The sequence below is a fragment of the Xenopus tropicalis genome, chromosome 7, assembly GCF_000004195.4.
Source record: "Xenopus tropicalis strain Nigerian chromosome 7, UCB_Xtro_10.0, whole genome shotgun sequence".
Taxonomy (NCBI): domain Eukaryota; kingdom Metazoa; phylum Chordata; class Amphibia; order Anura; family Pipidae; genus Xenopus; species Xenopus tropicalis.
Genome location: NC_030683.2, coordinates 33,059,493 through 33,085,757, shown reverse-complemented (window position 1 = coordinate 33,085,757; position 26,265 = coordinate 33,059,493). Strand labels below are relative to the sequence as shown.

General features: G+C 40.9%; 1 protein-coding gene across 2 annotated transcripts in view; it reads right to left on the bottom strand.

The window, feature by feature from the left end:
- ubtd1 (ubiquitin domain containing 1) overlaps nt 1-24,600 on the bottom strand; it is a 50,458-nt gene extending 25,858 nt beyond the window's left edge. The window contains exon 1 of one of the 2 annotated variants that reach the window (XM_012966359.3): nt 23,758-24,600. In XM_012966359.3, the coding sequence (XP_012821813.1) occupies nt 23,758-23,839 (82 nt within the window). In that variant the 5' untranslated portion in view covers nt 23,840-24,600. 2 annotated transcript variants of the gene reach the window in all.
- Between the last annotated feature and the right edge of the window lie 1,665 nt (nt 24,601-26,265).

Sequence of the window (26,265 nt, the reverse complement as noted above, 5' to 3'; positions counted from 1 at the left end):
CAGCCTGGGGTATGAGGTGGGTACATGCAATTACTGGGGGGGTGACTAACATTTTGGCACTCCCCAGTGATACAACATGTCCTTCTGTAAATGTCTCTAAAGATTGCCATACACGGACTAAATTAAGCTGCCAATTTGAGTCCTTTAGACCCACTCAGCAGCTTATCTGCCCATGTAGGAGGCCCCACCAATCAATTTTCTCAGGTATATTTTCTGTCGGATAGGGGACAGTTTTGGCTCAAACCTCCATTAATATTATTTGTGCTATGTTCTGCCTTCCTTTTGGTGATGGTGGCACAAGGTTGTAAGACCAGCTGGCACACATGCACAAGTTCACACTAGCCCTTCTACCCATGGTTATGTAGGAAAGGGAAGACTAGTATAGAGGATGTTATGGGGTATTATTAAGCATCACAAAGCTGCTGCACATATCTGGACAATACAGCAGCTTAACATTATCAAGTAGAAATAGTGCTGGGCGGTATGACCAAAAATTTATATCACGGTATTTTTTTTTTTATTATATCGGTATCACGGTATTTGACGGTATTTTTTTCCCCATGCATGATTAGGTGACCACCCCAAACACCCCCCCCCAACACCCCCACCCCAAACACCCCCCCCATCCCCTTCACATAAATATAACTTACTGGCCAGGCAGCCGCAGGCACCCCCGACAGCTCACAGAGCCTCCTGGCAATTTTTCTTAATATTTCCGGGTTGCGCGCGTGACGTCATCGCGCACGTAACGTCATCGCGCACATAACGTCATCGCGCACATAACGTCAGCGCGCACATAACGTCAGCGCGCACATAACGTCAGCGCGCACATAACGTCAGCGCGCACATAACGTCAGCGCGCACATAACGTCAGCGCGCACATAACGTCAGCGCGCACATAACGTCAGCGCGCACATAACGTCAGCGCGCACATAACGTCAGCGCGCACATAACGTCAGCGCGCACATAACGTCAGCGCGCACATAACGTCAGCGCGCACATAACGTCAGCGCGCACATAACGTCAGCGCGCACATAACGTCAGCGCGCACATAACGTCAGCGCGCACATAACGTCAGCGCGCACATAACGTCAGCGCGCACATAACGTCAGCGCGCACATAACGTCAGCGCGCACATAACGTCAGCGCGCACATAACGTCAGCGCGCACATAACGTCAGCGCGCACATAACGTCAGCGCGCACATAACGTCAGCGCGCACATAACGTCAGCGCGCACATAACGTCAGCGCGCACATAACGTCAGCGCGCACATAACGTCAGCGCGCACAACCCGGAAAAATTGCCAGGAGGTGCCCACACCGGTATGCCGGTAAGTTAAAAATTTTTATCATTTTTTTTTAAAAAAAACGGTGTTCGGTATATACCGGTATACCGCCCAGCACTAAGTAGAAACTTTAAGAATCTAGTTTCCCTTTAGTCATACAATGATAGAATAAGTAAACTTTTCTTTCCCTATCTCTAAAATGACCCAGAAAATGATACATTTCTCCCTGCATTCAGTCTCATGCAGATGCTGTACCACAGGCAGTACAACTGCAGCTCTCTCAGCAACATCCTAGTCTCACATGAAGCTCTGCCCCCTCTTTGCTGAGCTCTCCCTCTCTCTCTGTGCACTCAGTCAAAGAGGTGTCTACTAGGGATGCACCGAATCCAGGATTAGGTTCAGATTTTTCAGCAGGATTTACATTCAGCCGAAACCACGCTCCTGGCCAAGCCAAACCTTACAGTCACGTGACTTTTAGTCACATAAACACAGTTTCAAAAACTTTCACTGCACATGCAGTTATCTTTAACCCTTTCGTGTCCTAACTTGCATATGCAATTTAGGATTTGGTTCGATATTTGGCAGAATCTTTTACACTGAATCCGAAAATAGTGGATTCGGTGCATCCCTAGTGTCTACTGTGCATGCTGGCTGCCTCTGCTCCAATAGAAATCAGGCATGCACAGTAGACACTTCTTTGACCACCTTCACAGTCAAAGACAGAGACTGAATGAGAGCTCATTAAGAAAATGGGGCAGAGCTTCTAACACATGACTAGGAAGTAGCTAAGAGAGGGAGAAAGGTACGTTATTCTGGGGGCTGTAGAGGATCTTTTAAGGGGCTTTTAGGATAAAAGACTTACTTATCCTTTAAATCTTATACAGAAGTGTGTACATATTTAATATGTAAACTATTACATAATAGTTTCGGTGCCCCTTTCTATGTAATAAGATCCTGTTTGGTAAGAACTAGCCTTGTAATTTTATGGTTTGCTGTACATTCAGATTGGACATCTCATGTGGTTTTATTTAAATATACTAGTTACTCAGAGTTCATATGCTATTTATGATAAGCTATGACTGATTTACTTCTGTACTTTGACTTTCTGATAACTTTAATTCCACCGTAATGAAAAGCTTCCAACCAGGAAACACAAATTAATTTCCACTCCGTGCTGTCAGAGCACCAACTATATTTACACTTTTGTCAATGTTAAGAAAACAATAAAAATGTTAAAAAACAAAAACAGAAAGTCTTTAGAATAATGTAATATTAGGCTTAAACTGCTAAGTGATAGGACTAGTTAGTAAAAACAAAATCCTGCTGGGCAATTCATTAGAGTTCTAACAGCCGACAGGGCAGGCAGTGACATCTGGAGCATTAGTAGAAGGCAGGTGGGCATGAATAGGTGCAACCTGCATACCACTTAAGCCTGTATTACTACTACTATATGTATGGGACCTGTTATCCAGAATGCTTGGGACCTGGGGTTTTCCGGATAAGGTATCTTTCAGTAATTTGGATCTCCATACCTTAACTCTACTAAATAATTTACACGTTAAAAAAAAAAAACACACACACACACACACAACAGGATACTTCTGCCTCAAAAAAGGATTAACTGGGATCAAGTACAAGGTAAAAGTAAGGGATCCCTTATTCAGAAACCCATTATCCAGAAAGTTACAAATTACAGAAAGTCCATCTCCCATAAACTCCGTTATAAGCAAATATTTAAAATTTTTAAACAGTATTTCCTTTTTCTATGTACCGTATATACTCTAATATAAGCCAAGGTACCTAATTTTACCTAAGAAAACTGGAAAAACTTGACTGGAGTATAAGCCTAGGGTGGGAAAAGCAGCAGCTACTGCTAAGTTTTAATAATCAAAATAAATACCAATAAAATTACATTAATTGAGGTATCAGTGGGGTATATGTTTTTCCATATTTATTTCAAAGAAAAACAGTAAACTAGCTCTGTAAGCGGAGAAGAGGGTCAACAAAAACAATATGAGTACTACCCCACGCTCATTGCACATTGGCAAACTGGCAGCAGACCCGGTCCCGGAGGAGATGTAAGGGGAAATAAGTATTGCTAGTGGGAGCCTAGGCCAGGGCATTGGAGGGTCTGGTTGCAGGTGGCCTAATTTGCACACAAAGGAGAGAGGGTGCTAGTCTAGAGGGACCCATGGCACCGTCTCGAGTATAAGCTGAGTGTGACTTTTTCAGCACATTTTGGGTGCTGAAAAACTAGGCTTATACTCGAGTATATACAGTAATAATAAAACAGTACCTTGTAATTGATCCCAGCTAGGAGGCAAAACAAGCCTAATGGGTTTATTCAATATTTAAATTATTTTTAGCAGACTTAAGCTATGGAGATCCAAATTACGGAAAGATCCCTTATCCGGAAAACCCCAACAGATTTGTAGAAAGCACTCACAGCATGGATAGGATAAAAAGTTTTCTTTATGTTTATTTAGAACATCGCATCTACGCGTTTCGATCCTCGTGGGATCGTCATCAGGATGGGGAAGGGAAGTGAGGTGCAACCATAAATACAAAATTCGACCATGTAATTTATTGTATCATGTGCCCGTGTGGCCTATATTATATAGGTAAATGCGTTACATCTTTCCAGATACGGATGAATAATCATAGGTCCGTGATCCGTGCTGCTTTGGCCTCTGGCGAGTCTGACACTCCTTTAGCGAGACATTTTGTACAACAAAAGCATTCACTGCCCATGTTGAGGGCTATTCTAATTGACCACATTCCTCTCCCGGCACGTGGTGGAGATCGGTCCAAACTACTTCTACAAAAGGGAGACCCGGTGGATCCGGAGATTGGACACTATTGCCCCGCGTGGTCTCAATGAAATGTTCTCACTTTCGTGTTTTCTATGAGTTCAGCTGAATGACTCTCGATGGAGTGCAATATACTATTTATAGCTAATTTATGATTATCTTTATACTGTTTGTTGCTATTGAGATTTAGTCCTCCTATTTGAGATCCTTGTGTGATATTTGGTATGCTATGGACAGGACTTATGGTTTTAATCTTTTTAAAGTTTCCCTATATTTATCTGTATTTAAGCAATTATTCACTTTATTTATCTGACTCTCTGGAGTGGGCTATGCTGCTAGCAAGCTAGCTCCATTAAGTTTATGATATTTGAATACATATCACTTCTCCTTTTTGGGTGTGATAATTTTTTGTTTCACTTTTAGTCATACTTAGGTTTAGCTAGCCTCTGTGTTTATTTAGGCTAGCGATATTATGATATGAAAGATTAATTCACATTAGTAATATGATGTACACTTTTAATTGTTTCTATCACTAGAGATTTTAACTTTATGTGACACATATATAAATAAGGCATTTAAATTGATATGACTCACATACACATTGTGATTGAGTATGCAAATTTGTTGGGATTTTTTGATTGGTCGAATTTTGTATTTATGGTTGCACCTCACTTCCCTTCCCCATCCTGATGACGATCCCACGAGGATCGAAACGCGTAGATGCGATGTTCTAAATAAACATAAAGAAAACTTTTTATCCTATCCATGCTGTGAGTGCTTTCTACAAATCTGTTGTTTACCCTTTGGTCAGCACCCGGCTAATGCCTTTGGAGCGGTGAGTGCCGATTCAATTTGGACTAATAAATATATATATATATATATATATATATATATATACACATACACAAAGCAGTCTTGCTTTGAGAAGACGGTTGGAATCAATAACACTTTCAAGCCCACCTCTCATATACCCCACAACGACAGGAAAAATGCCCATACTCATACCTAGAAAACATGAAAAAAGCCTAAACATTAATTCTACAGTGTAAAACTGCATTACAGTCAAATATTGGCTCAGATAGGAATTTCTTGTTGAGGCATTCGGGCAATTTTAGTTCAACATAACAAAGGGCACAGGGTTGGGTATGTCAGAGAAGCTATTTTACCTAGTTTAACTAAATGCATCATGCCTTGGAAAACACGTCACTGGACAAATATACCCAGTAATAAAAGGACTCTATCATTATGGTATGTTAAATACAGAGGAACAGAGGGCCTTTTTTTCTCGTTATCTCGGACAGAACAGAAAATATTGAAGGAGAAATGCAAATCGTTATACCTCTGAAAGAAATAGTTATATATTAGCAGAGCCAAATGCAAAAATAAATTGGTGGTAACTTTCTTTCAACCCTACTCTCCAGCCAGTTCCAGTTCCCATTTCAGCAGGATGCAAATTTCACAAGTATAGGTTTAGAGGGTTAAGATACGAGAGCTTCTACTATCAAAACACTGCCCATTAGTGCAAATGTTAAAAGGTAAATGTGCTGTAAGGTGGAGGTGAGCCTGTTCACCTGTTACAGTTGAATGCGCGCAGCCAGGACACTTTAAACTTGAATAAGATTTACAATGATGACGGAGGGGATGTGGAGTTTTGAATGTCGTGGTTTTCTGCTGGAAATTACCCTACAAGTTGTTACATGCCTCTTTTAAAAACAAATCTAAGATGCCAAGCTCTTCAAGCAAATTATCTTCCACTTATAGGAAAGCACTCATTTACTAGAATTTTCAAGAACTGCTCATAAGATTTAATATTAGAAATGTATATAGGACTTGTCAGACCTGCAGTGTCCAAGGTGCGGCAAAAAAAAAAAAAAGTGCAGGTGTTGGGTAGATTGTTGGAAGGTACATTTTTAAGGGGTAAAATAAAACAGACATAAAAAGTTGTAGACTTTAGCTGGTTAAAATAAGATGCGTCATTGCTCAAACCATTTTACTGCCAGCTTGAGTTTGGTTGTATAAATTATAGGCAATGGTACTGCTCTGTTGCAGTTCTATCCAGAAAGAGAGGCAAAAAGTAGTTGCAGAGGCAGCGTAAAAGGCAACTCACAGAATTCAATTAAATGACTTATTGCAGGCAATACATATAGCCACTCTAAGGGCTCTGGCGCACGGGGAGATTAGTCGCCAGCGACAAATCTCCCCGAGTTGCCATCCCACCGGCGAAAAAGCTGGCCATACACTAAAAGATCTGTTTATCTGCTTGTTTGGCAAGGTCACCAAACAAGTGGATGTTTCCCCATGGAGAGGATGATAAAAGCTGCAGGTGGAACGCGCCAGCAGTTTATCCACTCACGTATTACTTTACTTTTCTTTTTCTTAGAACAGTGCTCTAACTTTTAACACATAGTGGCCTGATTATCTGTTATAAAGCACTATAATGAGTACTACCAAAGAGAGGGACACTATAAAAGAGTGTACTACTAACAGCAGTGTGGGCAAAGCAATGTGTTGTATTATTGGAGATTATACTGTATATTCGTAGGGTAAAACTATAGCAGGTTTCTGCTGTTGCGTTTCCATATGCCAGCTCATTCCACCTAGAGCCAAGAAACATTTTTGTTGCATAAGCTAGCAATTTCAGAAAATAGGTGATGCGTCCCCTTCACTATAAACTATAAATCTTGGCACCATTGTTTCTTTCATAACTGCAATACTAGGTTTATCTCATGTTTTGCTGATGACGGTGTGAAGTACAGGAGTGTGCTAAATGAGTGCTCATATATGAATTTAACGGCAGCCTTAGAAACGGTTGAACAGACATGCAGAAACTCATTCCTAACTCTGATTTATCTATCTGGGAATCGGTACAGAGTCCACACTGAACAGCTGGCTGTCAGAAAATCTTTCATTAGCAAACATTCATTCCTGATCGACTGCAGCCTTTGAGAACATTACAGAAACACGCACAACTGGTATCAGTGAGAGATTGTAGGAAGGCATTGCTCCGGATTCACGGCAACCAGAATAAATATGGTAACTTATATAATTCTCCCAGGCTACTCAACGTGTTGTTGTCACTCAGCAAGAAAAAGAAAATTGGCTAAATAAAATAAATACCCATGTTGGCCTTATAAGTAATATGCACACATATATATTTGTGTGTATTGTTGCCTCAGATATAAAAGTTATACAAATATTAGAAGCCGCCATATCCTGTATATATTAAGCACCAGGCCAGCCCTTATACACTCACCTAAAGGTTTATTAGGAACACCTGTTCAATTTCTCATTAATGCAATTATTTAATCAACCAATCACATCAATACATTTAGGGGTGTGGTCCTGGTCAAGACAATCTCCTGAACTCCAAACTGAATGTCAGAATGGGAAAGAAATGTGATTTAAGCAATTTTGAGCGTGGCATGGTTGTTGGTGCCAGACGGGCCGGTCTGAGTATTTCACAATCTGCTCAGTTACTGGGATTTTCATGCACAACCATTTCTAGGGTTTACAAAGAATGGTGTGAAAAGGGAAAAACATCCAGTATGCGGCAGTCCTGTGGGCGAAAATGCCTTGTTGATGCTAGAGGTCAGAGAAGGGTATTAGTATGGTGTTCCTAATAATCCTTTAGGTAGAGTGTATGTCCTGCCAGTTGACCTTTATATACATTGAGGGCCCACAAGTATACCCTATCACTATTCTACTTGTGAAAGTGGGTCGTGGTTTTATCTGTGGCCTTAACTGCTCTGGAGGTCTGTTTTAGCAGGTCGTTTCTACTATTGGCACAACTTATTACCCTGATGTGCCCCTGTTGCGCTCCCAGCACTGCTTCGCCCTATGCCCTATATTGGGCTGTGTATCCACCTAGGGGTTTTGAACTGATCTGCTGTCTAAGTGGCTCGTTTTTACTTTTAATAATAACGTGCGGACGCCTATTCCGTGGATGCGCCTCTGCTGCACTCCTAGCACAGCTCCGTTCCTTCTCCGGTCATCACCATGGCAACAGAGGTACTCTTTGGCTCCAAATGATGGTATTTTTACTTACTGGTACCAGTGGTTACCGTGGGCTGCTGGCTTTTTCAACTCTGTTTGGTAGTACGGATCAGGTTGGTTTTTGTTTTTTCTGTGGATTTTGTTCCGCTCTGGCTCATATTCTGACTTGATACAATTTGTGCCTGAAATGTAACTTTTATTTTTCGCTATTGTTACATTTGTGTACTGTACTTACATTCTACTTTACATCAGCAATAAGTGTCTAGAGGATTTGTTACACTTTCTTTTCATGTCTGATCTACCATTTTATTATGCTTCTCCTTTTCTTTTGTATACAAGCGGTTTCCATTGTTACAGACAATAGGTTTTGGCACCTTTTTGTAGTGTCAGCATAATGTAAGTCCTGGGGCTTGAGCACACAGCTTCCAAATGTTTCAGGGGTCAAAATGTCCACTGAGCCAAAAATTTGCATGGCAGTTGGTGTCTCTCTAAAGTTACTAAACCACAATTTTACCAACAGTAAGGGGCACATTTACTAAAATCCAATTATTTGGGGGCTTAAAACACAATATGGTAAAAATTCACAATGTTCTAAAATGTCACAAAAATGCTTTTATCAGTTGTACGAAAACGTTGTAATTGTGTTCTGAAAGTCAAGATACTTTCGTACCGAAAAGTTCCTTAAGCCTCGAAAACCTCTCTTTGCTTTGATGCCTTCCATGTCTAGCTTTGGAAGTCTTCCATGGGACTCAATGGTTCGACAGATCAAACCTGGTTTAACCAAAGCTTTTAAGAATTCCGAAATGTTCATAGTTTTTACGCAAAATACGATTCCAAAATGTTTTATAAAGTTAGAAAAAATACGAATCTATCTCATATAAATGCTTAATCGCAGTTTAGTAAATGTGCCCCCTAATGTTGGCTATGAATTCGGACAGGACTAAGCAGCAATAAAAAAATGGTGCTATTCCAATGAAAGCTTGATTGTTGACTTGAATCATTAAATACCGCAGGTCATCTCGTACATTCAAAAACGCAGCAACATATCAATTGCCTGTCAGGCAGCATGCTTCCCATTCAAGAGAACAGAAAGAGACAAGGAGTGCCAGTTTGTTCCCGTCCACAATGCCGGTAACAGTAACACTGCTTGAACCAATGGCCAAATGCTCAGTGCTATTAATAATGGGGTTCAGTAAAGATCCATAGAAAAAAATTCCATCAGATAGCGATAAAATCTGTGCATGTATTGTGTATTGGAAGATATCCTTGGGGGACCGTCAATGCATTTCCAGGAAGTCATTTTTGTACGATTGGTGTCTGCCAACTATTTCATGTTCAGAACATCCTCCGATTTGCTATTTTTAGGGCTTCAGTCTGATGTTAGTTTTAAACCATTGCATCCAAATGTGCGATCGATATTGGAACGTTCATTGGAAGAAGACTAAAATCTTTACCACCTAACTGCTGTAATCCCACACCAAATACAACCACATGGGTGCGTTAACATATTCCCCCTCTAAAGCACAAAACCTGTTCACCCTTTATACCAAAAAAGGTCTTTTCCACTACGTGGTCTACATTTAATATGATGTTGATATTGGTATCTAAGACAATTTTCTTTTTTTTTTTTTTTTTGCTAAGCATAGCAAGCAGGCATTGGTTTAAATGACAGCAGGAACAATGAAAAGGAGAGGAATTTTTTAACAATTAAATCACATGCAATCTTAGAGCAAGTGCTTTGGTTGCAACCTGTTAGAATTTCATATTGCAACCTGAAAAAAAAAAAGAAAGAATAAAGTTGATTAAAAAAGTAGGAACCATTTGGAAAGATGCTAACAATAAGCCATTCTATAATATTGAAAAAGGTTAAATTGCCCTTTAGCAACACAAGTCAGGGGCTTGCGTAAGGACAGTCTGTGGATTGAGACATTCTCCCTCTGTTCCTGCTATTGAAGGACCAACCTAAAAATTTCCTGCTACAAGCAACTTATTGCAATGGAATAAACATATGGGATCACTCACATAACCCGACTGCTCTAAATGCCCAGTGACTTTCAACAGTTGCTGTTACTAACAACACAGCATAAGCTTCTGTTCCCTCAAGTCTTTTCTTTCCAGCCTTGTGTAGCCAGAAGCAAATCCTGCAGCAGTAAGCAGTAACAGACTGGCTGTTATGTCTAAAATATTAATTCCTCGGCACTCCTTTACCTGAATGTGTACATGTATTCTGCAGACTAAACTAGATTTGAAGACCTGAAAAAAAATGTCATTATGGACTACAATTAGAAAGTATTTTACGTAACTGCCTGTGGGAAGCATGTTTTCTTGTTGGCCACAAAGCACCCAGTGAGCCACTGTCCTTATATGAAATAAAATGCCTCATAAATTCTACAATATGCATTTTTTTTTTTACTACTCAACAATATAGTTTATATAAATTTATTTTATGGATATCTTTCCTTGAAGTGGTGTCTGGATGATTAGGTTTGGCAAACTACACAGGAAACAAGACCAACTGGAATAGTTGTTTCCTTATCCTTTCACTTATACCGGGGGACCCCAACGTTAGTCGTGAGCCACAGTTCATGGAGGTGCCAAATAGGAGCTAAGATTGGCTATTAGGTAGCCTCTATGCACACTATCAGCTTACAAGAGACTTTATTGGAAACTAAAACTTGCCCCCAAGTCAGGAATTCTAAAAGAACTACCTGATTTGGGGGCACTGAGAGCAACATCCAAGGTTGGGGATCACGGACTTATACAATGCCACCTCTGTTCTTACCTAGTACCATCTAGATATTGTTACAGTCCTACATACACACATTAGGGTCAATTTAAGAAATAGCCAACTTAACAACCAATATGTTTTTGAAATGCCCAAGCACAGGGTAATAAAGAAGAAGTTCATAATTTCATAAAAATAAATACAAAACTCATTCTAGAGCCGCATACTTGTCTCAACAAAAAGAACTTTTACAGTAAAATACAGTTTCCAAGCAAGTTAAGTGGCAAATGGAAAGGAATATTGTGACAGATGGAAAGCCAAGAACAAAGCCATAAAACTGAAAATGGCAAATGTGCAACCAATTCTGACAAATGGGCAGACGCCCCTGCCTCACAGGAGAAGGAAAGTTAAAGGGGAATGCTGAAAGTGAATCCTCAGTGATTATAATAGATACTTAATCCCCTGGGCAGGTGCTCCCGTTTGCTGAAAACTGCACTGGCCCAGGGATACATTTATACAAGCACCACAGAATAAGTCATCTTCCTTCTTCAGTGACTCCAGGCCAACATATGCTCAGAGCACTGGTCCAGGGTATCAGCAATTCTAAATCGGGGGGGGGGGGGGGGGGGTAAATATTTAGCACCCCCCGCGATTATAGAGTTTCTCCTGCTTTAAAAAAAAAAAAGTCAATATGCCTTTCTTGGTAACTCCATCCGCTAATCTGACCCAGGTACAAAGTGTTCCACAGAAAAATCAGTGTTTCATAAAATGAGTTTTACCGGATGTACACGCCCTTCAGTTCCAGAGAGCACCATATAAAATGTAAGAAGATGATCAGAACTAAGGAAATCCATTGCAATTGAGTTGAGCCAGCTGAAACGGACTGCCATCTCATCTCATGAAACAGGATTTACGAGTATCTAACTATACAAAATATGAGGCTGTCACTTAATGGCCTGTAGTTCTCTTCATATCTGCATTATAAAAATTGTGGGAACGGTCATATTGTTACTTTGACAGTAGCAGCAACAGGGGGACCCTGCATTTGGTGGTGGGCACAAGATTACCCTCAAAATGATGCTTAACTGTCCATACTGTATGTGATATGAAGGTAATGGCACATGTAGCATTTCTAGGCATTGTTGTCGCCTTGTTTATTAATAGGAAGATTACTATGGGTATTTTAAATGCAAAGCTTAATAGAAGTGTTAACTAAATTAATATAAAGGGCCATATTTATAAATCTGTTAAAAAGTGCCAAAAAAATTACAACTTTAATGCCTACCTTTTACACAGCACATTAAGCCTGTGAGATGGTATAATATAATGCAATTAATTGCTGAAAAGGGGACACAATTTTTTTAAATGGTTTTATTAATAAAATTATTTATTTTTTGCATTTAAAACGTTTGTTCCCCTTTAACACTAATGTTTAAATACTGGCATTTACACTAAAAGGGGAAGCTCAGAGGTAAGGTGGCCATACACAAGCAGATTTTAGTGCTGATTTGGCTCTTTCAGTCAGTCAGCAGTTTATATGGAGCACTCAGACTGGCCTACCCAACAGATATTTAGTCAAAAATAAGGCAGATATCAATAAGACAGCTTTAAAAATTACATCAGAGCAATTACCAAATTGGCGGTCCTAGCCTGTATCCCAGTCACTGTGCTCTTGGGAATATTGGGGAAACCTTGTCAAATGAGCGGATCTTCAATGTATGACCAGCTTTAGAATGATCTAAAAACCCATTATCCAGAAAGTTTTGAATGCCATATTCATCCAATTCAAGAAAGCCATTTTCTCTTTCCAATTTTCTTTTCAATAAAAGAGCAGCTAGAATTGACAAGAACAAAGCTGTATAAACCTATGTTGTTACAAAAACTCAATAGGATTGTTTTGTCACCATTTTAAGGGCTGTGACACACGGGGAGATTAGTCGCGGACAACTAATCTCCCCAAAATGCCATCCCACTGGCTAGAATGTAAATTGCCAGTGGGATGGCATATCAGGGGTCCCATTTCCAAAGGACATGATGTCAATTCAAATAAAGAAATTTAGTTAAAAAATGTCACCTATGACAAGTATGTAGGCAGGAGGCCATATGCCACAGCACTCACATGAGAGTTCTAACTAATAGCTTTATCATTTTCAGCAGGGTGTGACCAAGTTATTTGCAGCCACCTTTTCAGAACTTGACCAGCAGTAGCCTGTGTGCTCAGATGATGATCACTTTCTTGATTACTAGCTAAATTATGTAAAAACAAATGTCTCTCTTATAAATAAGGATAGTATAAGTCACAGAGGCGTTCCATTACAATATAAAAGCACAAGGCCAAAGCCAGAGTGCTTTTCATACAGGTAATGGACCTCTCAGGTAAAGTTGAATATCCACATAATTTATAACGGAGGTACATAATTTTTTAAGATACAAATTTCAAGACGTGACAAATTACATCACTAGGCACCAATAATATACTGATGACATCAGTGAACACCTTATACAAGGATATTATCTACAGCATATTTATAGCTCTTGTGCATTTTTAGAATATAATACACAAAAACCATGGATATCCTGTATATTCTATTCTTTTTAATTAGCTGGATGGGATGCTGCTATAAGTCCAGGTACCTAGCACCACTAAATAATAAATAAAAGGAAGTGCAACCATGAGGTTTTTTTTTTTTCCTATGTATTTCTTATTGTGATTCTGTACATTAGCCTCTTAAAAGAAATTTTCTTTTGTACAATGACTTCTCAGTAATACAAAAAGGCATCTCTAAGAGCAATGGAAGATGGGACAAGTTAAAGGTGGCCACACACCATTGGTCGCACGAAAGATTATTAAATCCGCCACTAACCTTCAGGGCTGAAACGGCAGATAAGGAGATAGAAACAACAGCCCTGACGGCAGATTTTGCTGAGGTGCCTTCTATGGCGCCCAATCAAAATCTTTTAACCAGGCCGATTGGCGAGTCGACCGATATCAGCAGACTCCTGCGATATCGGTCGCTTGCCAACTTGCCATACACGCACCGAATATCGTACAAAACGAGGTTTCGTACAATATTTTCGGTGCGTGTATAGCCATCTTAAGAGTTTAGTCCTCTCTAGATTATCTAGCTCCTCAGATAACAAAAAAATCTAAAAAAACGTTGAGAATCCCCTTATACAAGTACAATGGCAGGTTCCAGGCGATTATAATTCAGAGCAACAGCGTGATAATTCTTGCACCCACTTGCTAATCTGGAAATCATGTGGGCAGTAAAAGGCTTGTGTGCCATTACCCAAGAAGAGTAGAGTATCTACTTCTCTAACAAATTGGCAAGCAGGACCTTATGAATTTTTATACAGTTGTATATTACTTACATTGTAAACTAGAAAGAATATGACCAAGGAGATTAGGATTAGGCCTTAGGGGAGCTGCAGGATAAACAAAGTCAGTTCTTAGGTATCCCACAGATGAAGGATGCCACATATATTTGTTCTGAGAAAAAAGAAAAATTTCACACACCAGTTACCAAGCCAACTGTGGATCACGAAAAGTATGCAGTGTCCTGACTGAGGGACCTGTATGAATAACAATTTGGAGGATTTTAGTAGAATCCATGTAGACTGGGAAAAGGGTCAAGAGAGAAATGAATAGCAGCCAAATAAAGCAAAAAAGTAATAAAAATGAGTATATTAGGAAACTATTAAAAATGATTTAACTGAGTGTGGCTGGAGTGTAAATTAACCCAGGCTCTATTAATTTTGATCTTTCCATGACCTCAAAAAAAAAAAAAAAAAAGGTTAAAGTAAAACTATACCCCAGAATGACTACTTAGGGCAGAGGCACACGGGGAGATTAGTTGCCCACGATAAATCTTCACTATTGCGGCAACTAATCTCCCTGACATCCCACTGGCAAGAATGTAAATCACAGATGGGATAGCATATGCATCACATCGGTTTTCTGAAGTCGCCCGAAGTTTTATCGAGAGGCATCTTCGGGCGACTGACACAATGCATATACCATCCAACCAGTGATTTACATTGTTGCTGGTAGATGACCTAATATGTATATGTGCCCTTTTTTTTTTCGCTTGTTTGTGTTCACTGTAAATAGTAAGGTCTAAGGGAGTGACCATTAGTACTAAAAATGAGTGATCCATGCACAGTAAATTGCAACTAGAATGAAGAGACGGAAGAGGAACGTTCCCTTTCAGATACCCTGGGCTGGTGCAGTTTTCTCCTAACAAGAGCACCGGATAAAAAGGTAAACTATTATAATCCCTAGGGGTCGCAGACAAAAAGGCAAGCTATTATAAAATCACTAGGGGGTGCCTAACATTTGAATCCTCTGAAATTATGCAGTTGGATGCTAGCTTGCCACAGTCCAAACTCTCAGCTTGATCGCACAGTTGCACAAGAACCCTCGACAAAAAAAAAAAATGTTAAAAAAAATCACACAATAATGGAGATTTTTTTTTTTACCGAAATACATTGTCCAAAGAATACAGCAATAAACCAGGGATGCATCGCTTTAGTTTTCCAAATTTGCGCAAAGTTTCCTTCTGCAGACAACTTTGCACGACTTCGGAAAACCAAAATGATGAGTAGGCCTTTCCAGCTAAGATTCCTTTTGTTGCCGGTGAAAATTTCTGAGCGATTAGCCACCTGTGGTAGAAGAGATCTATCGCTGTCAACTAAATCACTCTGTGGGACATTAGCCATACTGGGCTTTTCCCCAAACAGCTTGATCATCTTGGCCAACAAGCACGAAACTTGGAGAATAAAACTAAAGAGAATAAACTGAAAACTGAAATATGCATAAGGTTGCCAGAATGAGACAAAGATTTTTGATCTTTCTTACTCAACAATTGAAGGTGGAAAATTTTCTAAAATTTGTGACTGAATGGCTGCACTGTGTCCTGGGCAAACACCATCTCCAGGTAAGCCTCATTAAGCAATAACTGGCAGTCTCAAGTACAAAAACACACGGATATAGATCTGATGGAGGCCTGAAAGAGGAGTAACCTGATGTGTGAGAATCACATATTATCTATGATAATACTTTGCTTATCCTAAAAAGACAATTTATTAGGCCTTGTGGTCTTGCTGAAAAGGGCGGTGGAGACTCTGGAACCAAGATTACAGAACAGAGGTGGCTGATGCAATACCAGAAGCTCTCTCTCTCCTGTGAAAACTCCAGGAGAAGATGGTTTACCTACAGCAGCGCTGTCCAACTTCTGTGGTACCAAGGGCCGGAACTTTTCCGGCCAACGCGGTAGAGGGCCGATAATGGAAGCCAGTTTGACCACTCCCCCTTTTTAAACCACACCCACTTAAAACCACACCCATGTTATCACAAGAGCTTTTAAGACTATACCCACATTAATAGTTATAGCGCAGCAAAACCCCAAATGGTTGGTGCTCACTGTAGGGATATCAGCCTTCATTCATGTGTGAAAGAATTATATTATGCCATATTAAGACACAAACTTAAATCCCTATGCCTCCTCTTCCCCTGTGGGTAGCACAGCAACCCCCAGCACATAATTACACATCTTCGGGACCATATAATGACTATTTTCAAATGCTATCAAACTCCCAGAACAAACCCCTGCCAGGTTCACCTCCCACAGGCAGCATAGGGCAGGCAGAGTATGGCACACACAGGCAGCATATAGCAGGCAGAGTATGGCCCACACAGGAAGGGTAGGGCAGGCAGAGTATGGGACACAGAGGCAGGGTAGGGAAGGCAGAGTATGGGACACACAGACAGGATAGAGCAGGCAGAATATGGCACATACTCTGCCTGCCCTACCCTGCCTGTGTGTGCCATACTCTGCCTGCCCTACCCTTCCTATGTGTGCCATACTCTCTCTGCCCTATGCTGCCTGGGTGTATGGCACACACATCATACACTGACATAATGCTGGCACTGCTCCTACAGTCTGAGGTGTGAACAGGGGAACAATGTGGGTGATTAGAGCCTGAGGTGTGAACACTGCAGGGGGTGAACAATGCAGAAACTAAAAGGTGTGAACAGTACAGGGGATTACAGCCTAAATCTGAGGTGTGAACCATGCAGGGGGCCATTTAATCTCAGTACTGATACCATTTAAAGCTTACACAAAGGTAAATCATCAAAGCAGCCAGACAGGTGGGGAGCCACACAGAGGGGACAGCCCTGACCTACAGTATGGCTCTAAATATTATTAAAAGAAGCTGCACCACTGTTGACTTATTTAATAATGTAACAGATGGAGCCAATTTAAGGAATGAAACCCTCATCATTCTTATCCTAAACACTGATGCTAAGAATCTGGCAAAAGGTACTGGATAAGTCAGCTTGACCAAACTAGTTTATGAACAGCAGATCTACTGATACTATTATACATTCATTAATCAACAAAAAAAAAAAAACCCAGGTTAGCGTGCAGTAACTTCACTTCTTAATGAAAAAACAATTATTGCGGTAAAGTGAGAGTATCTTTAAATGGATCCTGCCTCTATACAGAGGTCAAATTAAAACAAATATCTGATAAACCTTTTGCGATGGACACTGCAGGGGTGGCTCCTCTCACAAACATTATTTGCCATGGCTATGGAGCCCATGGCAAGCTGCATACAAACAAACCTACAACATTTTGCAACATTCAGTATGCTAACTGAATTTTATTTATTTGTAGGTATTTGGACCCTTTAAAGAGAAAATAAAATTAAGATTATGTTTATTTTCCCATAGGAATGATAAGTAATCATCCACAACTAATAACTGCCTACTGCATCAGTCAACTAATAACATGTTCAGAATGCCAGCTTGGAGAGAGGAAAATGCCTTGGCTGAATTAATTCTATCAAAGGATCTCATACTTCATCTTTCAGCAGTCTTAAGGTGGCCATACACGCACCGATATTATCGTACGAAACCTCGTTTCGTACGATAATCGGTGCGTGTATGGCATGTCAGCGAGCCGACCGATATCGCAGGAAGCTGCTGAAATCGGTCGGCTCGCCGATCGGCCAAGTTAGAAAATTTTGATCGGGCGCCATAGAAGGCGCCTGACCAAAATTCTCCCTTCAGAGCTGAATCGGCAGAAGGAGGTAGAAATCCTATTGTTTCTACCTCCTTACCTGCCGATTCAGCCCTGAATGGTGTGTGGCGGATCTTACGATGTTTCGTGCGACCGATGGTCGTACGAAACATCGTCGGATCGCCACGTGTATGGCCACCTTTACAGCCATCGCAACACTCGATACTTCCCTCTGGCTCCAACAAAACCTGTGTTGTCATCAGTCATTATGAAAAAGCAGGGAGGGTAGAAACAATAGTGTAATGCTGAAACAGCAACAGCCAGCTATAGTACAAAAAGAAAAAGAATAATGTTGTTACAAGAATGAAAAAAAAAAAAATGAATTATAGGGTTTCATGGAGGTTGATTTTCCTCTGGAATTTAACTGAAGTCTAACCAACTCCCTGCTGTTTAAAAATGCTATGCTCCTGAATAAAAAGGCAAAGCCAATTACAGGAAAATTATACCTGGAGTTAATTTTAGGCTTGTGTTGAGAAGAATTTTGGCACCAGCCGTGATAAGGTTGGAGCCACACCAACACATACTATTAGACACCATGTGCACTAATAAGGTGAGCCAATGAACTTGGCATTCACATTGTCAAATGCACAATTAGCCCTTTGCTCCTTTTAGTAAGCAACCAATCAAAAGGAGCCTACAAGGGCATCATAAGTAATATTATTGTTGCTTATTGGCTCAGCCTGCCTAACCTGCCATTTCTCAGGCTAAGTGGTCACATTCCCTACACTGTTCTCAACACTGAGGAGACAACACTAGGTTCATAGTTAGTTCAAAAAGATGCCATATTACAATGCAAAAGTAGGCAGGTCCATGTGCTAAATAAAGCTCTGCAGAAAAAAATGTACATATATTAATTTGTCTTAGGAAAGCGAAACCTGTACCGAGCCTGCCCAGCCCAACCTTTCCTCTGCCACTACCCTAGGTTTGGAAGGCGTAGATTTTGAGCTCACACATGGACCAGTGAGCCACAACAGTGGCAATGTCTGTCTAGGTATGGGCACCTGAAAGACTGAAAAATGATTTTTATGTACCCCCAATTTATAGCTCTTTAATTTATGACAAATAATTGCCCCACTACATGTCAAAAGTTGCATTGCACTGGAACATATTTCCAATAGAATTGGTATAGAGTACATTGATTTTAAGGATTTAAACAACAGATGGAGAATAATATAAATTGCAACAGGAAACCCATTAGTGCCACTACCATGTTGTTGCACGCACCATGTTAGTGTGCCTCTTTCCTTTTTGGGTTGGGTATTCAGTACTCTAAAGCCACCACAGTTTATCCATGCAGTCAGATAACTACAAAGAGAGGACAAGGAGGAAGCAAATATTAATTGCAGGAAAAGACCAGAAGGTAAGAGAAGGCTGCAGCCAGCTTTATCAGAAAAAAGGCAGCGGTCATGAAAAGATGGCAATCAGACAATCAGTAAAAAGGCTAATACCTAGATTAGTACAACTAGGAAAAAAACAACTTTATTTCCTTATTTTTTAAAAACATTGCTGTAAACCTGAACTGTCAGACACCAGTACCAGAGCTACGCTACAACATTCCATTCTACTTTCCTGCAAGAGGACATATTTTGTGTAGCACATAATACCAATATGACCTACATGGCAGAGGTAGCAAACTCCTGACTGAGGGCCCTACAACTTCCAACATGTTATAAATGCATGGAATAGTTGTTCTTATGTTTTTATTAATGTTCAGATAAAATATTTTAGATCTTTCAGTGCAGGAAATACTGTTCCCTATTAATCATAAAACACAACTTGGCCTCACCCAAAATACCAACAAGCATTGCTTTAGCTTTCCGTCACACAAAGTTGCCTACAGGAGGAAAGCAATGTGTAGGCCTTTCCACGGGCGACTCCTATTGTTGCTGGTGGAAAGGCATTTTGGAGCAGTAAGTGGAAACCCCAAGTTAATCAAGATGTAACAGCACCTTTGAAACAATGTTATAAACTTTCTATTGTTTTAATTAGGAAAAATCTATTATGAAGGAGAAGTGTTTGTGCAATAGTAACCAAAATTATGTATGGACCAAACATGGAGCACTTTCAGTACTCACTTTGCCCTATTTAGCTAAAGAAATAAAGTCCATAGATGTTTCAATATGGCAATGCATATGTTCAGTACAGCCCCTTTTATTTATTTCTGTTAAACCAGAAGATTGCCATATATTGAACCAGGGGAAATAATTCCTCCTTAACTTCAAGGTGAAATGCCCATGTAAACATTATATAAAGTACAGCATTAGGATTTATGATCATATTTGAAGTCTGCAGACTATTTCCACTGAATAAAGGTGCACACTCAGCATTTTTCCCAGTTGGATGACAGTATGCCTTTAACACATCAGATAAAGTTGTGGAATGCGCCCTTTGTTCTGCCACTGAGATCTGGAGCAGAGGATCAAAATATAACCTCTGTGTTTTGTTCTAAATACAGGTATTGCTCTTGCATTGCAGCACATTTAAAAGTGAGATTATGCTTTTTTTAATACTGTGATCCAAAAGACTAGCACAGGCATTGTTATTAAGTCCGGATTTTACAATATTAATGCTTTTGCTGCGTATTGAAAGTCAACCTAGTCCCTCTGTATGTGATAAGAATGTGTAGAAATAACTTGGCTATAGCAGGAAGGTCAATGCAACCCCCAGCATCTTTAGCCAGCAGCAATAACTCACAGTAGCTGGAAGATGTCAGGGCTGGCATCCTTGGCTAATAATGCCAAAGTAAAGACTGAAATTAAATAGCTATTATGCCATTTGTGTGAACCAAAAAAAGCAATACACACATGCAATGAAAGTACTTCCTGGAATAATCTTGTAAAAGGAGCTGTCAGACTTTGGGGTTTTGTGTATCCTCAGAATAATCAATAAAATTATATTCCTCCTGGGAAAATTCAATACACTGGAAATGCCACGAGTTCACATTTTTGAGATTCGGCAAAATACCAAATGCACATTGAAAGGAATCCTAAATCCTAGGTTGCATATAGAAATTAGAAAAACTTCAGTTGATCAGTGGGTCTAACCATCATATCATACAAAGGTTCAGATTCAAATCTGAAACTTTGGCCAATTCCAAACTGAATCCAGGATTTGGTGCATCCATAATCTACACACAATTACAGAAAATGAGATTTTCTCTTCAATTTCTTATTACTATAACTATGTAATTTTTGCTCTTCATTGGCCTTATGGTTACAATGATGTTCTTCTAAAATCCAGCGTCTTTATAGCAAAGATTTCTTGGGTCAGATTTGGTTGGAAGGACAAGTTATGCCATTTTTATTTGGAATGGTTTAGATATCATTCAGCTCTGTGTGTTTACTAGGAAAACATGTTTTTCTAAATGAATTAGCACTTAATCATTATTTGGGTTCTAATATTGAGCTACAATTCAAAACAAACCCTGTTAGATATAATGAATGTTTATTTTCCATTTATTTTTTCCATAAACAGATAGCAAAGTATGACAGCACATGTGTACACAGAACACACCGCATCTTGTTTACATGAAAACAGTTGGAGCTGCCAAAAGAAATTACCTATAGTATTCTTACATTATATAAATTTAAATATACCTAAATATATAATTTGAAAAGTCAATTAAAACCTGGCACATTTAGCAACACAACCCAGTTGATAACATTATAGCGCCGATAACCCAGTATGAAGACACCCCAAACTGAACCCAAGCCACCCCCGCATTGCTGGCAAAGGAAGTTGCCATTATGAGCACAAACTCAGACCAGGAAAACCTTCTGTACTTTGTTTGTTTGTTTTTACAAAGTTCCCACTCTCTATCCCTTTAAAACATTATTGGACAGATTATGCTTATTGTAAGCTGTAAACACAGCCTACTTTGCCTCAGTGAAATCGCACCATTTACCAAAGGAAATTTAATTTGCATATCAACATTAATAAACACAATGATATTTACTTAAATGTCCCTGCTGTTCCAGCTTTTGATTCCTTCCTGCCCTTGCTCAAATATCCATAATTGCATTTAGATTAAGCCCATGCAGTGTACGCATTCGTAGGTGGTGGAGGGTCTTGCTATAAAGAGATTTCAATGCAGTCACCACCCCCTGAGGCATTAATTACCAATACACTTCATCTGCCACAGGATGTTAGCCATCACCTTCTATATCACCTTACCTGCATTTTACATATTCGGCTACAAGAGAGGGGTCCTGACTTGCCCTAAGGGCTGACAAGACTTGAATAATTCAAGGCCCCCGCTGAAGAGAAATAAACATTCTCGCCACGGAGATCAGAGAAGAGGAGCCAGAGCAGCCATGATGTAACATGAGCTAATAAGCTTGACCCTTACCTTGTGCAAATCTCCACAGACTTCCCATGGGAGCCAAGCAGCATGATGTCACGAGGCAATGGCCATGCAACAACATTATCCAGGCTTTTAGGGACATGTGCTGGAGCCTCATAAGAAGGAAATGCTATTATACATTGTGGTCTCCATCTCTGCTCACCTCCAGCTTACATTATTCTTAGGGACAATATGGCTATCAAATCCACGGACAATGAAATGGGGACATTGTAGCCTAAAACCTGCCACACTGCCTTGCTTAATAAAAAGTGTCATGGGTCATTCTGCACTTCAGGGCCACTTTATTCACAGAACAGCTTAATGAATTTCATTAGACTGCATCCATCATCCCTAACTGCTTAGCGACATGAGATACTAGGATGAAATTCACAAACTGGGAAATTTAAAGTCACAATAATAATGCTGAGAGTATCAACATATGTTTTACCAGCACTGGGCACATATCTGTTAACACAAAATTCCCTAGCGCTGCATGGGTCCACCAAGGGGTTCTCTGAGACGCTCAGTGTGGCTTGCAGTACTTGGGATTCATTAAAAATACTGACACTTCCTTAGACATTAACTATGCGCAGGTTAAGAAAGAAGAACTTTACCACACAACACTGTTTGTCAATGCAGCTGCAGATGGCAGTTTGTAACCTCAACAGCTACAAGACCACATTAAGATCTGCCGTGCAAAAACAAAGGGGATGCTTAATGTTTAATAAGTATTCAGTATCATGAGCAAATCAAATTGTCACTACAGGCTTCCAATATGGAGAAGTACCCTACCTTTTCTGTAAAACCCAGCAACGTCGGTTTCTATAGAACCTCTTGGAAATCAGGAATGGTTCTTATACTGTAACCACTGGTACTCCTTACTGCACCTGGGTATCTCTCAGAATAGGCTGGCACTGGAGCTTTAGAACGTATACCTTTACCTGTCTAGGTGCTTCTAAATACATGTTCTACTGGGTTATCAGGATTCATGATAGGGGTTAGAAGGTTTAGAAGCACCCCAGGATCCATCAAGCTGCCTAGGATACAAATGCTTTTGAAGATTTGCACTGGTGTAAGTAGAAGTAACTGGGCCCCAGTACAAAATCATTAGGGCCCCCTAAACTTTGGCAATAAGACATTTTTCAGTCAGTGCCCCACTGAGCCCCCATCAGGCATAGGCTCTGTTCCCTCTATAGAAACTACCCTGGCAGTGGAAGTTTGAGACATGCAGAAGCAGCCATTTAAATGGCATTGCCTAACTATAATACACACTTATGCTGCCTGCCTACTCCACTACAACTCTCCAATATCAAGCTGCCACTCATCTGATACTTGTTTAGAACAACTCCCAACAAAGGCCGATGGGAGTTGTTGTTCATAACAGTTGGAGAGAAAGAAGTTTGAATACACAGGTAATAGTTAAAAGTATAGAGAAGTAAAAGGATATGAGTAGGGTCCCCTATACAGGAGTATCACTAGTACTAAGGTTGGGCAGATAGGGATCGGAAGAACCTACCTGCTCTCTTGCGCTGTTGCCCAGAGGCCCTGGATTGCGATCTCTGGCTCTCCCCTTGGGGTCGCCCCACGCAGCCTCCCATGGCCCGGTACAGGGGGTGCTCAGCAGATCTCCATGCACGGCTCACACCACCACCTTATCTACCGCGATAAACCTTGTTGTTTGTAAAGCAGGGAAGGCTGCGACAGACGCGCAGACAGCCCGGTGTCACTTCCAGTCTGAGGGATATCCTGCAACTTTTCCCCGCTGCATCTGATTTCCTGCTTTTCCCTCCACAGCAGCCCTTAGGGAGAGCCGAAGAGACGCTGCCCTGGGCATAGAGAGCGCAGGAGGGGCGACGGAAAGTGCACACGTCCTGTAGGTCTTCGGCAAAAGTGAGTGCAACCTTCCTACAGCGAGCAAATCGCAAGAGAGAGGGAGTATTCCATTCAGCGCTAGCAGCTCGATGGGCTCTTCCTGGCGTTGCTACAGCACAGCCCTTTCGCCCGATACAATTTGTTTGCTAGGAATTCTGTTTACGGAGGAGCCACCTCTCACTCCTCCCTTTCAGGTGAGCATGTGACGCACACACAGAGCCACCCTGCCGCTGCTGCTGCTTCCCCCTTGCTCTCCTCCCCAGGCTCCATTAATATGCATTCACATTAACCTTTCTAGCTGCCAACCCCCAATGTACTTCTGTCTGATGGAGTCTCATGCTGACTTCCTCCAAGGGATTTTTATCTCTGCACTGCCAACTGGCTCCCCTGCTGTGCTTCTTTCTATGCATAATCCCCTGGCTCATGTGAAACAGGGGGGGTTACTAGCAGCTTCTAACCTCGGGTCACTGATTCCCACCCCCATCACACATAAGTGCCAGGTCACAAGGAAAAGAACTTCTGTGTTAATTAGATTAAGGGATCCTCCTTGTATCTCCCTTTGGCATGCATGTTGCCTTGGGCTGGGGCTGCCAGAGGATTCACACAGCTCAGCTGAAAGTATTTACAGATAGCCATCTAGATGGAAGGCAGGCAGATAGCTTGGGTGTTTGTGAAGTCACAAAATAGGATTCATTGTTATTTAATGCACTTACTAAAAGGGAATCATCAGCTCATAAAGCTAGTGTCCCACTAAAGGTGGCCATACTCCTTAAGATCCGCTCACTTGGCAAAGTCGCCAAGTGAGCGGATCTTCTCCCGATATCCCCACCTACGGGTGAGCGATATCAAGCGAATTTAGGCTAATTCAAATTATAATGGTGTTAATGGGCACAGTTGGTTCGGGGACCATATCAACAAGCCAATGCGGTCCCCAATCCAACTAAATTTTTTAACCTGCCCGATTTCAGGCCAGATGTCGGTCGGGCATGCTGCCCCTACACGGCCTGATAAGCTGCCGAATTGGTCTAAAGGTGGCCATACACGTGGCGATCCGACGATGTTTCGTACGACCATCGGTCGCACGAAACATCGTAAGATCCGCCACACACCATTCAGGGCTGAATCGGCAGGTAAGGAGGTAGAAACAATAGGATTTCTACCTCCTTCTGCCAATTCAGCTCTGAAGGGAGAATTTTGGTCAGGCGCCTTCTATGGCGCCCGATCAAAATTTTCAAACTTGTCCGATCGGCGAGTCGTCCGATATCGGCAGCTTCCTGCGATATCGGTCGACTCGCCGACATGCCATACACGCACCGATTATCGTACGAAACGAGGTTTCGTACGATAATATCGGTGCGTGTATGGCCACCTTAAGAGACCGATATCCGCAGCTACAATCAGCCCGTGTATGGCCACCTTTAGTCATCTGCGATACATCTCTGCTACTGCGGGGCAACTCATCTCTCCAAATTGATTTTCTACCAGCAACAATATCAATCACTGGTGGAAATGCTGTGTATCAATTTGCTTTTCCGAAGCCACGCGAAGTTTTCGTCTGCAGGCAAATTCACGCAACTTTGGGAAACCAAACAATGCGCTTTTTCCACAAGCAATTCGTATTTTTGGTGGGAAGGCATTTTGGAGAGATTATTTATAAATCTTACAATATATGATGGAAGCTAGAGGCACTGGGAAATTTAGAGATTTGCCCAAACAGCCAACAGGCCTGGCAGCACCACTGTCAGTAACCCACTATGTCTCAGGGGTATACATGTACAATCAATGAAGCCCCCAAATGGGTGAGGGCAGTTATTCATCTTGTTCAGACTACAGCTAGCATGAAACCCAGTCAGTGGCTGGGTCTGCTGAGGATTATATAAACTTGAACAAAGTAAACCAATGTGCAGCCCTTCAGTAGGTCTGGACAGACGGCTCTCGGCATCTTCATGAGACGAATCATAACCATTAACCCTGTTAATTCAGCACACTGTCTTGGGGTTATCTTTGACCTGTCCTTCTCTTTCTTTAACCATATTAATAACTGCCAAAACACTTTTTCCTGCACAATATTACCAAGATACAATCTTTCACAAGTAACAGCTAAAATACTAATGCATTCCCTTATCTTTTACTGTTAAGATTATTTCCTACT